The 15695-nt window shown below is 38.0% G+C and overlaps 1 protein-coding gene across 1 annotated transcript in view; it reads right to left on the reverse strand.

Annotated features, from left to right (window-relative positions):
- The window catches only part of PPAP2A (phosphatidic acid phosphatase type 2A), a gene marked incomplete at its 5' end in the record, with an annotated part of 36627 nt that extends 25530 nt beyond the window's left edge, over positions 1-11097 (reverse strand). The window contains 2 exons of the mRNA XM_010005398.1: positions 7911-8191; positions 10942-11097. Coding sequence (XP_010003700.1) covers positions 7911-8191; positions 10942-11097 — 437 coding nt within the window. The remainder of the gene's footprint in view (positions 1-7910; positions 8192-10941) is intronic.
- Between the last annotated feature and the right edge of the window lie 4598 nt (positions 11098-15695).

Raw genomic sequence — 15695 nt, forward strand, 5'->3', positions numbered from 1 at the left:
AGCAGGAGTCCAAAAGGACAAAAAAAAAAAATCCATCACAAAGGGAGACATCTGGCATTTATGAAATCCAGTTTGGAGCAGAGATCTTACAGATGAAGATGACAAAAAGCCCCCATATCTATGTCTCTATAGAAGAATAGAAACCAGCTAACGATACATCAATGGTCGATATTTTAAAAGACAGGAAATCTGGAATAACTCCAACCTATTCTTTAAATGACAGCTCAATAAATAAGATCCAAAGTAAGTGGACTGAATGTTTTAAGAAGTTAAAACATACATTGACCCTTCTACTTTTAAATGACCAGAATCATAGAACTATTCAGGTAGGAAAAGACCCTTGGGATCACAGAGTCCAACCATCATCCCTACTCCACAAAGTTCTCCCCTAAACCATATCCACCAACACCACATCCAAATGACCCTTAAACACATTCAGGGATGGTGACTCAACCACCAAACTGGGCAGCCCATTCCAGTGTCTAACCACTCTTTCTGTGAATAGATTTTTCCTGATCTCCAGTCTAAACCTACCCTGTTGCAGCTTGAAGCCATTCCCTCTTGTTCTGTCACTAATTACCTGTGAAAAAGAGACCAGCACCAACCTCTCTATCAATGAGCTTTCAGGTAGTTGCAAAGACTGATGAGGTCTCCTCTCAGCCTCCTCTTCCTCAAACTAAATATTCCCAGCTCCTTCAAACATTCTTCATAAAGAGTTATTCTCTAGGTCCTTCACCAGCTTTGTTGCCCTCCTCTGTACTCTCTCCAGCACCTCGATATCTCTCTTGAATCGAAGTGCCCAAAACTGGACACAATACTCCAGGTGTGGCCTCACCAGTGCTGAGGACAGGGGGACAATCACCTCTGCTTCTGCTGGTCACAATATTTTTATTACAAGCCAGGATGCCATTGGCTTTCTTGGCCACCTAGGCATACTGCTGGCTCATATTCAGTCTCTTGTCAATGAGAACCCCCAGGTCCTTTTCTGCCAGACACTTTCCAGCCACACTTCCAAGCCTGCAGCATTGCATGGGGTTGTGAAGGACCTGGCACTTGGCCTTGTTGAAGTTCATAACATTAACATAAGCCAAACTATCTTATCTATCCAAATCTCTCTGTAGAGCCTCCCTGTCCTCATGCAGATCAACACTCCCACCTAGCTTGGTGTCATCTGCAAACTTACTGATAATACAAAAACAAACAAGGATAACACAGACCCACTACCAAACAGGGTGAGCTATGCTGTGACAAAGGGAGTAGAAAAGCTAAAGGTACTTACAACCTTCTATACCTCCAAAGTTGTTTTCCAACAAGATCTTTTCAGCCTCCCAGGTCATGCCTAGTAGTAAAGTTTAGAGACACTAAACTAAACTACAGTTTAGACATACTAGCTAATGAAGGAGTATCTAACCACTAGTATTTACAGCTATACTTACAAATCCTTGAGACTGGATAGTTGGCATCTAGTGGTGCCAAAGAAGGTAGATCATACCATGATAGGCTGTTTAGATATCTTTAAGGTGTCATGCTAAAGTGCCAAGGAGTCCCCCTGATGGTTAGCCAAAAGGCAAGGACAGGTTTTCCCAACAGGTTGTAGAATCTCCACCTCCTAAACTCCTGAATGAATCAGGATGCAGAGGGCTTTTGTCAAAATGGTAACTGGAAGTTTAGATGACAGAAAGGCTTTCTAAGCATCCAGCCACATACCAGAAGTGTTTAAGTCACTCCTGATAGACATTGTAAGAAGGTCTCCACAGTCTTCAAGATGATATGAACATTAACATTGCTGTGCACAGGGAAGAAATCAATTAATCACCAAGAAAAGGTGAATTGAGTATTTCAGAAGACAAAGACTCAGAATTTTATGACTTCTCTCAACCATAATCAAAAGGGTAAAAAAAAAGAAAAGCCAGTATGTTTATTTACTGAAATGTTTTATATATATATAATTTTTTTTTTAATTGTTTTTTTCTGGTGACATTTTAGAAAGGATTTTAAGAATAGTTTTCACCATCATCTCCAGGTAACAATCATCCTGAAATACAATAAAAATACAGATTTATGTCAAACCAAAACTATGCAGAATAACTTCATAACCCAGTTGCCAGGAATGCAATGTGATTCTTAAACTTTTATCAACCACATTGATTGGTCCCAGTTAGTTTCTGTTTCGGAGACTCTTGTGACCACTATGGTACCTCAAGAAAATCAGGCACATTAAACATATGAGAAGAGGAAGTGTTTCTTAGCCTTTTGCTTTCAAAGGTTATAAATTCAACACAGCATTAGCAGTAACTGTGTTTCACACTCCTAACTGAGTACTGATACTACAAACCTAGTTTTTTCCTATATTATTACTGCAGGAAGTTATTTTAACACCAGAACAGTTAAGGCAGCATGTTTTAAAGTTTTTAAGTTCTAAGTAGGCATCATTTGCACCAGCAGCAATTAGAAGCTCTTAATTTGCTCTCTAGTATGTCACTGTTCCTGTGAAATTATTCAGCAGACACGAGTAATAAAACTGTACTTCATGCTACAATATTTATTCTGAACATTTTGTGGATAAAATGTAAGTTTAAATAGTATTAAATTCAATATACCTGACCTTTACACAATGTACTGTTTGTGCTGCCAAGTTTATAACATGATATATATATATTCTGAAGTGACAGTACAATCCTAAATTAAGTACTGTATGCTGTATGTAGCACCTGCTACATAATTTGAGAACTAGAAAGAAGTCTCATTAAAGTGTTCTTTCAATTACACACAACTCTTCAATACAAGAAGCTTGGTTTGTGGGCATTCTTTGTGTTGGTTTGGGGGTATTTTTTTTTAGTTTGGGATGTTTTTTCATGTGTGGGCTTGGGAGTCTTGTTTGTTGTTTAATTTTTACCTTCATGCAGAAAGAACTTTATGAAACTGAAGGAGAAAAGCCTATCACCAGTACTAAGTTTCCATCCTCCTCACAAAATTACTGTCAGATTGGATTTTACAACCGATAAGAAATACCCATTCTTTGCTTAAGATGACACTTCAGGTTTACAGGCATAGTTATGACAGACCTTCTCCAGGTTAAGGCTGGCCTGGTCAAGTGTGTCTTCTGGATTCTAGATCCTGCTACCTAGTGATTACCAACACTTGTCTGCATGAAGGTGATCAATGAAGAATCAGCAACTCCTGACTGCCCAAATTAGTTGGGAGTAACAAGTTAACACGGTCACACAACGTATTAGTACAGTCTAACATGACTTTTAGAAGGCACCCCATCACCATCTTGGAAGTCCTCAAGTACAATACATTCAAGCATAGCTAAACAAACTGCTTTTTGAATTGCCTTTTGTCCCCTACCAGAGCCTTTAAAAGTTTTTCCAGACCCATCAAGTGTTTAAAGTATACTAACAACCAAGGCTTTTTAAAGAAGGCTGAAGATTTATTCCACAATTCCTAATAGCTGCTTAGGAAACTATCTTAAAGTCAAAGCAGCAGCATTAGAGTATCATCTGGTATACTGAAAGTGACATACTAACAGCTAGCAGCAGTGACAGGAGGACCCTTGGCTTTGATCTCTCTTCATTCATAGACACTAAAATTTGTGCTTGTATACCTAGCATACTTTTCTAAAACAGTAAGGCAAGCCACTGTCTCCCAGTAAAGAAACTATATGATACAGCGTTCTGTACCTGTCTGCCCAGTAAAACTACATTTAAAAAAAACCCATATCTTATCCTCTGTGTTTCGTGCTTTAAGGAGAATTGGCTGGTTTGATATTTAAAAATCACCTTCACAGGTCAAGCACCTTTATTGAGTTACTACCCTTAATATTTATTTTAATGAAATACTACAAAGCTCTACATACAACTAGTTACCATCAAATCTACCAATACCTTAATGAAAGCCTAAGAATGTAGTTCTGTGTAAATCCTTCACCCTCAGAAAACTGCCATGAAGTAGATCACACCAAGCTTCTGTGTCTAGCTGAAAATTAAATGCCACAAACTACCTGAAAAAAGGGTTGTCTTACAAAGAGGTGCAGAAGAAAGGTACAGTTTCTAATGGCAATACTTAATTTAACTAGCAATTTTTTATGTAACTAGTGATTTCCTTGCATATTTTAGAGATCTGCAAATGCTACATTCTTTGAAGTAATATATGCCATCTATTATGTGCATCTTTCAACAGCTACAAATGAGATTTAATAAGCACACAACTGTGATGGGAATTCTCAGTTTAGTTTACCCAACAGTAGAGCTGAAAGTGCAAATGCACAATAAAAGTTGTTCAAGGAGAACCTTAGCTACTTAAAATGGAAGAGGACTGTTTTCAGCATGATACAGAGCAAACAAGGTATTTAGCTCAGGTTAGAAAGTAAAACCTTACTGAAACTAACTAAAACCCACAGGCACTTTATTTAGACAGCACAAGCCTACTGGTTTATATTCATGATAAAACATATGTATTTTAGCATGTATTTTAATACTACTGTTACTGATCAACAAAGACAAATTATTTGATTTCCCCCATGCCCTTATGTTATAACATAGCAGACACATTCAAAGAGTTGCAAACATCAGATTTGCATAAAACTACTGAAACAAAATATACCATAATGCTTGCCAAAAAAACTCTTGGCCTCCAACCATAACTTACAGGCTTCCAGAAACTCAGGTTGTTTCTTGGTTTTATTCCTACAGAAGTTTGTTCAAAGGGTTTTTGAACCCATCTGTTACCTCACCCATCCCAACACTGCAAAGAGTTCCACAGCTTACTTTATCTTCTTAATCTTCATGTGAGAAAATATAAAAATAAAGTACCTCAAATGTTTTGCCTTCCAGTTTTAACTATTAGGAGGAAATGGGAACAATTGTTCACTACCTAACTTCTGTACCACTTCTAAAGTAGCTTTACAGACTTCCACTTACACCCTTCTCTTCAATACACACAGACCTCTTCATACAGCCACTTCCCTACTTCAAACAGAGAGCTCCAATCTACTCAGGATTCTGCATATGAACACTATCTTATACTTTTGATAGGTATTAAATGATGAGAAGGGATGATAAGAATGGAGGAGAGAAAAAAACAGAAGAATACAATATAGACAGTGAAAGGACACAGTGGATTCTTATACTGGAACTACCATTTTCTTGCTGCGATGGAAGAAGTTTGTCTTTTTACAGTATAACTAAGCATGAATCACTAAAAATATTTTTAAATAACCTCAAGTTCTACTATTACGCAATAATAATGGGTCTTGTTTAGACCAGATTATTTTGTATGCAACAATGTGACTGTTGTCTTGAACATTTTTCTGCATGTTTTATGCAAATCATGGTAGATGGTAATAAATTTGCCACAAATAACCCAAATGATCCAGAAGTTACCTCCTTCAATTTGCTGCAATCTTAACTTCTGGCTTATGAATTGCAAGGTATGTAGGCACATAACCCAAGATCCCTGAAACCACTGTTTCAGATGTAGGGCTTAATCTCCATAATTAAGCCAGAGTGATTTAATGGGTCACTGCATCCATCACATCCAGCAGTAATGGGATGTTCAATCAACCCTTCTTTGACCACTCACTCACTTTTAGTTTACAGCTTCCTGTGCCTGGAAAGCCTCAGCTGGTAGAAGTACCACAGGTGAGCTCACAGTGAAGTAATTACTTCAAGGCAAGCTTTGACCAAAAAGGAAAGCCCTCTTACATAATTTCTGGGAGCAACAGAGACAATGGAAAAAGGGAACAAAACAGCAACTGAGAATGCTAACCTAATAGCTCATCAATTAAGAGATGACACACAAATCTTGCTTCCAATGGGGAAGTCTGAGATTTTAAAGCACTAGTTGCAAAGGAAAGCACAAAAGCTGAGTGATTACCACTATGCCTTTGTTCCCTCATGCTATTCTCATACAAGAAAAATCGGTTTCCTTGTTTAAGGATAAGCCAATTCTCTATTTTAGCAGCCCTGAAACCCAGAAAGTTTTATTTTAGGACCATTTTAGTAACTACAATACACTCAAATTTTATTCTTTTCTGCCTTTACATTTGAGAGGCATTTTTAGACTCATGCAGAAGTTCAGCTTAAGACTCAGAGCTATGCTCAAGTTGAATTTTGACCCCCTGGATTCATGGTGAGAGCCATGCACAGCTCTGTTTTACAAAGTACCTGAGCATGTGCAGTTTTGTTTAAAGACTCATTCCATTTGAAAATTATACAAGTATCTTTTTACATAGCAGCAGAATAACGAAGAGAAAAATTTTAGTGAGTTGAAGCTCAAAAAAGGTAAAATATTTTATCCCTGCCACAATATCTTCTAAAACAAAATCCATACTTATCCCCTCTTGTGTTATAAATTACCACTTTATCTTCTTTTAAACACTAAACAGTTAGTTTTTGGCAATTACTTTTGCTAACACACCACACTAAAACTTGAAAAGCTGACAAGATAAAGACAATTTGCTATCTTGAGAGAGGTAGCACCTCCTTTATTTCAATTAAAGTAATTGATTCCTCTACAGGTCAGATCTTTGAGAAGTCAGCAACATGTAAAAGTCTGACAGACATAACATTAGATGTTCTGAATCTCATGAAAATCCTCCTTTCTTTACTCTGCCTTATCCCAAACTGAAGTTGCCAGTCATATAGAAAGTGACCATTACAAGTCTTCAGAAGTGCAAAACCTATTTCCTCAGAAATACAGAGTTATACCTTACTAGTGTATATTCTGACTCTGCAGGGCTACTCACAGACAAAGAAAGCCCATTCAATACTCAGTGTCTACAATATCTTAGAGTAAGTAAATTAAAATCTTCTAAGCACAATCATGGGTATTAGTAATGAAAAAAAACAATTGCACATTAAGCACACTGCATCAATGAACAAACTCTTATTTGTCTATTCACTACCTGCGTGAAGTTCTGCTCCTTGTAGAATTATTTGCTATACTGCCTATCTATCATCATGCAATTACTTGCTCCTCCTACTACCAACAGCCATTTGAAATACAAATGGCACCTTTGAACATCTGGTCTGCATGACTTGGAGCTGTACCCGGTCCCCCACAAAACCAATATGCAGCACTTTCCCGTGGCTACTGAGGAATACCTTATATGCTACTGAAACATCCATAGGGAAACAAATGCTAGAATAGCAAATGATCACAGAAAAGAGTCAGCAAAACCCACACATGTACCTTAAAACCACACAGACAGAGAAAGCTTCTAAGAGGGTGTACAGGTCTTCTGGAAAAAGAATGGGAAGCAGCTCTCTAATGCTAAGCTTCCAGGGAGCTCAGGCAACTCTTAATACCATAAATTAATCTGAAAATACTTTAACAATTGACAAAGCACAGTGACATAGCATTTCCAGTACAGTGACAAAACTTCAGCGTGTCAGATGCTTCTTTTTTGATTCCCTGTTATCTTGCTGCAATTGAGCTGGCAGGTAGCTATTAAGATAATGAAATACCTAATAATGAGAAAACTGAGTAATTTTTTTACCAGACCTGCATATTTTATATTGACACGTGCAGTTTTTATTTGCTTTCATTCTAAGTCTGAACTGTCTTCCTTGCTATTCCACATCTAATTTTGAAGGCAGATTTGAAAATCTTGTCTTCATTGGGTTGTGCAAACACTTAAAACAAATACAAGCACAACAAAACTGACTGATCACCAGCCACATTTTGTAAAAGCACAGAAATGAATGTACAATAATTTATGCTTCCTTCTGTATATTGATAAAACAAGTTTCAACAAAGAAATATCTAGACACAGCTCCAGGTTTAAAATTCACTACAAGAAATTTATTCTAGGAGACGCGCAAAAAATGCAGTAGAAGTACCAAGTCTGTCATCTCAAGTAAAGGAACAGGTCTTACAACCAAGTATACAAGGTTAGTGAGACTCACCTTCCCTCATTGATCTTTCCTTTGTCTCCTTGACAAGAGAAGTTCTCAATGTAACCTAGACTGCAGTTGATCCGTGTCCAGTCAGGCTGGCACACAGCGAGGAAGTGAGGACGCAGTCTCCCAATGGAGTACTTGGCAATGTCTGTCAACGACTGGCTGGCAGCTGCTCCAAAAATGAAGGTCCCAATGGCTTTGTAAATAGTGGCTATGTAGTTATTTCTGACAAATGAATTTGAGTGCAAATGATTATAAAAGACAGAGAGGGTCTCTCCTAGGATTATCTGGAAAAGAAATAAGGACAACAGTTAAAGATAAATGCTTGAAGAGGAAGACATTACTCCACTGCTGTTAATATTCACACATGTAGTTTCAGAAATAACTGTTTTTAATAAACTTTAAGCTGCAATTTGAATTTTCCAAGAGTCAGCAGTAATCATGCCTAAACTTTAAACAGTATTATGTAGAAGAAAACCTTTTACTTTACCCTGCTTCATGTTGAAGTTAGTATCATTGATTTTCAGAATATTTATTTTTTAGAAGTCTTCTCAGAATAACATTTATCCATATTAACTGGCATGGTCCTAACTAGAAACATTTTCTCTAGTCTACACATTGAATCATCGTTAGGGAGACTTATGCTGAGCAACATTTTTCTTATTTAATCATGAAGTTTTGAGGATTTTTGTGAAGTCAGACTTTTTTGAAGGGTCTAGACGTCATTTCCAGATGCGAAAGGACAGCTATTTAAACAAGGGCATTTCCTATTCCTCAGGAAAATTAAATCTTCCTGCATGTCACCACACATCAAGTGTTGATAGGAAAGCAGATTTAGTTTTGTTTCCTTGCAACTTCATCTTTTGCAGAAAATAAGTTTTTCCATAAACCAAGTAGAAAACTTCACCCCAGACAGGCTGGATATTGAAACAGATGGTCCCACTGCGTACAGAAAGGCTCAACATGTACAGATGGTCCGCTGGGTGGGGAACAGTATGATACATAAAGTGATCTTTAAAAATCCTGTAAAGATTAAATGATGAGTCCATCTGTCACTTTAGAGTGACAAGTCCAGGATCCCATCAAAGCACAGCTTTGGTAAATGAAGCTGTTACTAGACACTCTGACACCTGGGCAAAGTAGCTGCCAGGGGCTTTGCACATTAAAGCAAACAGATAATCCCATCAGTTTTACACTCTCCACCCTACTGAAACAATGACTGAAACAGAGAAACACCAGAACATTGATTAAATCTGAGAAAGCTTTCAGTAAAGTAGATGTTGGTAAGCTCTTATACAGAATCTGCCTATCCCAGAGAGTAACCTCTCAATTAAGATGGCTGAGCAGAAATCACAGTCATCATTGGTAAATTAGTCCTTTTAAAGAACACTGCTGCAAAACCCGCAAGAAGGTCACTTATCTCAGTTGAGATGACAAAATATTAGGTGATGTCAATGCAGCTGCTTCACTTGACAGATTTCAGAGTATTCATTTTCAATAATCTGACTAAGCATTGAGTAAAGGACACCAACATTCTCTCTATCTGACCTTAAATCAATCTTGGCAGAATAGCCTGATTTTGCAACTGAAAGATGGTCCCTAATGTTACAAAGCTAACTTGGTTATCTACTTGGTTCATATGGAAGTTGGATAAATTGAAAGGAAATCCATTACTGTATTCACTGAAGCCTTTTCTGACTGGGGAAGTCCCTGAGCTGCAAATGGCTGGTAGCAAAGTACTGAGGGCAAAACATCAATCTTTCCTTGCTCTATTCTTCTCTTCTTCCTCACTCATATGTTTTAACCACTGCTAGAAGTAAGGTAACAAGCTAGATCAACTTCACTTGTCACCAAGTACTGCTGCTCTTAGAAAACAGACTACCTATGGTACTGACAGGCTGAAAAAGTCCTGTCTCACCACTTGGCTAGTTAATAGAACAGACAAAAAAAACCAAAACAAAACAAAGTTCAATCTGCTCTGGAAGTGTTTCTGGAAGTTTTTGAAGCAGTTTTTCCAAGAAAACAAAATCTAATGATGCCACAGTTTTTACTCCCAGGCCCACATTTCTGCAATTATGAAAAAAAATCCACCCAAGAGCAAATATAAGCTACAAGCTGACCTTTATTTGAAACCTAAATAAAAATCCATACAGTACTTAAACAAGGAAGTATTTTAGATTGCCATAATATTCTTCCTGATTTTAACCCATTAGCCCAGAGAAACAGCTGGCCAATACTGAGAAGTGAATGTTAAGGATACAGAGTCACTGTAAGCTTGACCAAGTTCAACTGAGCTAGGAGGTGTGGTTAAAGAGGGAGATTCCCAAACTGCCAGTTGCTTAGGCAAGCTCTCCAGCTCACTGATCAGGTGTGAAGAGGAAGGAGAAAGAACAGTACCCCATTTTCTACCATGTTAGGTGCAGAAAGAAAGCGACCCTAGCCTTAGCTCAAACACAAATGGGCCCACCATTTTAACCAGACCTCAGGGGAAATAACCAGGGATAAACTCCCTGGCTACCTATTCTTTTTATTCTAGTGAGTCTATTGATAAGTTCTGACTGGATCCAGAATATTTGTCTTATGTTAAAGAATTTACTATCTTGCTACGCTTCCACACAAAGTATTGCCAATGACCTTCTAGCAGATTAAAATGCTGACTTAATAGGTCATGTAAACTCATATTCTAAAAGTAGTAGCTCCCAAAATACAAAAGCTTGAGACAGTAATTTAAAGTACATAATTGTTATTCTTAACTGATACAGTAAGGTAGGAAGATTTTATCTTTCAGACTATAGAATTAAGCCACCATAGCTCTATAGTATTTTTTGTTGTTGCTGTTCTATGCATCTTTTAGCTGACCTCAATTAAATTAAACCTTTTAGTTAGTCTTGCCAGACAGAACACCATTTCTGGTTTAGCACCTGGTCTAAGGACAGTATTTTAAATATGAGTACAGTTTTAGAAGGCTATTAACAGACTGTCCCTCCTCCCTCTCACCCACCCTTATTCAAACACAATGAAGAAAAGTTTAACTTACAACAATTATACTGAAAGGAACAATTATTCCTGCTAACAACTTATAAGAAATGGTGTCCTCTTTGTATGGATACCGGATGGATTCATCACTACAGAAAACTCCTCTTTGGAAGGGAATACGTCTTGAATTGAGAATTGCAAAAGGCAAGCCAGCTAGCAAAAAGGAATAAAAAATACATTACAAAAGCAACACAAACTCTGACGATGATTATACCCCCAAATTTCCAAAGAGAAGTGCATAAAGAGGAACTGACATGCAGCAAGTTAGAAGGTTATGCACTTCCTTTGGTCAATAACTACTGCCTTGTCTTTGCAGCTCCCAGGACGGGCTGCTGAATGAAGGAGAGCAGGACAGGATTCCTCTCACCTTTGTGCATTTGTGGCACATCCTGTATGGAAGGATGCCAAAGCCAAGGTTGAGTAAACAGTTCAGTGACAACCACTGAGTTGCTCAGTCTGCTGCTATTGCCACAATTATCAACTATTCATTTATATCCCAGTGAGCAACAGTTACCCCTTTATAACTTCTCTGGACCACTTTGTAAGTCAGAAGAGCATAAGCTGCATTTCATGAAAGCAGAAAAGGGGTAGGGTACTTCTCAGGGAGAGCAAGTGCAGAGGGAGTTTTCAGGGAAAGATATGGAAAAAAGCAAAAATTACACATGCATGCAATCCCCTCACTTCCATATACACTGTGTAGTTCCCTGGAACAATGTGGTCACTGCACAACCTGTACAACCTGAAGGCATAGAGATTTGATTCTGCTCTCTTCCACAAGAGAGGAAGCCTTTGACTCATCCGAAACTCATCAGATGAGTGTGAACAATGCTTTGTGCTATTGCACCTCAGGAGATCTGCAGCACTAATCAAGACCAGTCATTTGAACAGCAAAGTCTTAAGAACACCTCAAAACAGGATACAAAGTACCACAAACTAACAAAATAATTCAGTTTTTAAACTCTGATCCTCCATCCTTGACACACACAAGCATCCTTCTGTCCAGGAATTAATACTATTCTAAAGAAACAGCTGTATGGAAAGAAGTGGGGTACTAACAGGAATTTTCAAGAAAAAAGCAAGGCATCTTTTTTTAACTGAGGGATGTACAGCCCAGTGGTAATAAAGTGCTTAAAAGCTCTTGGTTTTGTGGTGAAAATTCAGAAGTACTGCACATAAAATGCATACAAACTTAGACAACAGAAATAATCTGAGGAGGAGCACTCCTAATAAAGGACCAGAAGGATGAAAAGCAGCTTCCTTCCTTTCTTCATGCCAGTAAAAGATGTTGCTGTAGTCTGGTATTTCTCCTCAGGATCTCCATGTCAAGGGAAAGCCCAGGTCTTGCTTTTCTTATACACAGCCACCCCCAAATAAGTGTGTGTAAACAAAAGTAAACATGGAAAGAACAGGAGAAGAAAAAAATATATATATATTGGAGTACCAACCAAGCAATAGGAGAACCACTAGGAAAGAAAACATTTGACTTAGAGTCAAGACATACAAGAAGTAAATAAGAAAAAAAATATATGCAGAATCCTTTTCAACCCTCTTGCCTCTTAAGACTTCCACCCATGGGTTTCTTCAAACAAAGCCTGACTCAAGGGCCCATCACAAATGAGACATACTGTGGTTTCACCAATTATTTGCTATCAATCTTGTTCTTCACATCACAAAGTGGCTGCCTAAAAGAATGCTTGAGTTTGAAAACAGACACAGAAGAACAAATACTTCCTTCAAGTGACCTCCGATAAATGACACACAGCTTTTGTTCCACTAAGTTACAGGCTCATCATGGTCCCCACATATTCCAGCTAAGCCCATCACAAAGAATCAGGAATCTTCTGTACTGTTACAATAATAAAACCCATACCACGCAAAATCTCCCCTCTCAAAGTGACAAAGAAATAACACTGTCATTTGCAAAGAAGGGTTGTTTCCAGCTCCATGCCAGAGGGACTGCAACTGACCTAGGTCTGGAAGCTGTCCAAGCACACCCATAGAGCAGGAGGACACTAAAATGCGCTAAGAGCCAAGCCAGAGCCTCACCAAAACTCTGAACCATTCAGCCACCACCCAGCACAGAGCCCTGGCACTGGACTCTGCAGGACAGTGCAAAACACCACCTTTCCTACCAGGGGAAAAAATTAAACCCCTTTATGAAAAACTCTGCAGCACAGACCTCATTTCTGCCCTTCCCTTGTGTTGGTATTGTGACAACATGTCACAATATATCATCAGTTGTTTAGTGCTTTGGTAACTTGAGCTATGGAAGAGGCAGAAGCAGCGCACAGTCGTGGCAAGGGAAGGTGGCCAGTCAACACAATGCTGTGGTGTTACAAACACCATTTATTCTATAGAGTATATATGAAATTAAAACTTCATCCTTTGTCCTGCACATACAGCAACACCAATATTCAAAACTGTATATTTGAGAAAAGTGTATTTTTTTACATCTGCAGAACTGGAGAACGAAAAATACACAAATAAGAGGTATTGATAGGTTTACTTCTTTGGAGTAGCTAGTTTTAATTACCATAGTAAAGTAGTTGCTCACAAAATTTAGTTCAGCGTAGAAAAACCTTATCATTGCTTTGGCACGCTGCCACAAATACTTGCCCTCATGGTTAGGTTGCATCAATGACATCACATCACTAGCTCTGCATCATCCTTTTTAAAGGGCTGCTCTACGAACAGTGGTGGTGTGGTGGCTCACTCCTAATTTCCTTCTACCCACAGCTGAATGTTTCGGCTTTTCAAGACGGGCCATAAAGTCTTCAGAGTGCTCAGATTATTCAGGTGTTGCTTTATGTAATTAGCTGCTGCTAGATCAGAAATTTAAGCAACGGCATGTGGATCATGGGAATGAAGCCCCTCATGCAGCAATTACATGTGCTTTTCCACGCAAAGAGAAGCTCCTTAAAATGTGTGCTCACCCTTCAGCAATATTGAGATTATGATGTAGTGAGTCTGTAGTTGCTTACAGCACCTTCTTATATAAAGATCACGCAAACAAAATAGCAAAACAACTCCAAGCCTGTTTTTTCTTCTTTTTAAGCAAGTAAGAGCCAGTTAAAATAAGTTATTAAAGTGCCTTCTCTATCTTCATTTCTTACCGCCTCTCTTATGTCATCTAAAACCAAACTCACTTTGCTAATTATAGCCAGCAGAATTTAGGTAGACAGCATGAGTTTTGAAGTCCTAGGTATCTGCCTGTTTTTAAATAAATTAACTGGAAAACCTATGCACTGAAATACAATACTGGTAAAAAAAACTCGAATAATAACATTCTTTAAGTGTTTCTTCATTTTTCCCAACTGTAAAACATTTTTTAAGTCATTCCAATCATTTGTCTTACTGCTGTTTTCAGCACATTTCACTGCTCTAAGAAGTGCTCCATGAAAGTTTGAGATAAAACTTCTGATTTCTAAAAACACATTAAAGTAAGATCAGATTTTTAATTTACTTTTTGCTCAATCTAAGGCATTCAACAGCCTGAAAACAACGTGCCACTGCTGGCATTTGCTGTCTTTTTGGTTAATGTACTCCCCAATGTCAAAACCTACTCCCGCAGAACACACTCCATACAGCAGGTTCTACTTACTACTTTTAAACATACATTCAATATTACTTGGTGGGAGGTGGAAGAAAAGTAGAAGTCAAACAAAAGAGGCAGCAACTCCTACTGTTTCTGGCAAATAAACCCCTTAAGAAAAACTTAGGGGTTTTGTTCTCTTAAATGAATCAGTGAAGTCTGATTTTGTGGGATTTCAAGGCGTTGTTTTTTCTTAAATTTCAAATATACAGCTTAAGTCTTTTCTGCAGTTCCGATTTCTCTCCCTTGAAGACAACACAGGAAAAAAGTACAGTTTGGCTTTTTTTTAGTACAAGCAGGACATCCAACCATAAGAACTGTCATAAATGATGAAAGAGATAAAGCCTATTACTACAGCAAGTACAACAGCAGAGTTTCCCTATAGTTAGGATATGCTATTTTTTCACAAGAGAGATATTGCAATTTCAGAAGACAGGAATAAGTTTTTGCATCACAGTAGCAATTTCCTAAGTACGAAACCTGCTGGCACAGGAGGATGGGATATGAGTGAAGACAGTAAGTGACATTTGTCTTAATAAAACTATAATTAGTGTCAATGTCTTCCCAGATAAAACTGAAAAACAAGTTTCAGGAAGTGGTCTGCTTCCTTGCCAGAAGATTTATCCATGTATCTGAAGTAATTTTCTCAAGGAAAAATAGCGAAGATTCAAGAGCAAATCACTAGGAAAAGAAATTCTGCTCATCTGCCATAGTCACATGCTGCCACAGTAAGTTAAAAGAAAGGCCTTCATTTTTCTACGAATAGCTTTTTTTTCCCTAATCTAGCTACAATTTCTAAGGGCAGAGTTTGGCTCATTAAAAAAAGAAGTTATTAAAAGTCAGTTGGGCTCAGATTTACATGCAGTAGAAGAAATTGGGGCATTTAAGTACTTCTTTTAATCAAAGAGTGCAGAATGCAGAGCCATTAAAGGTTCTCTACTGGATATTTCCCATATGACAATACCAAAAAACATCCCTAGTGTACACTTCATTTTCCAAGTCAATTGTAACACAGTGAGGAAATTGCCTAAAGGGAAGATGGCAGCAAGTATGTAAGAGGAATTATAAGGCTGGGAACACATTGCCAGTAGGGTCAATCTCAAGGACAAAGCCAACAAGCTAGTGTAATGCAATGCATATGCCAGCATCATTAATGAATAACT

The sequence above is a fragment of the Chaetura pelagica genome, unplaced genomic scaffold (assembly GCF_000747805.2).
Source record: "Chaetura pelagica isolate M959 unplaced genomic scaffold, ChaPel_1.0 scaffold37, whole genome shotgun sequence".
Classification (NCBI taxonomy): Eukaryota; Metazoa; Chordata; class Aves; order Apodiformes; family Apodidae; genus Chaetura; species Chaetura pelagica.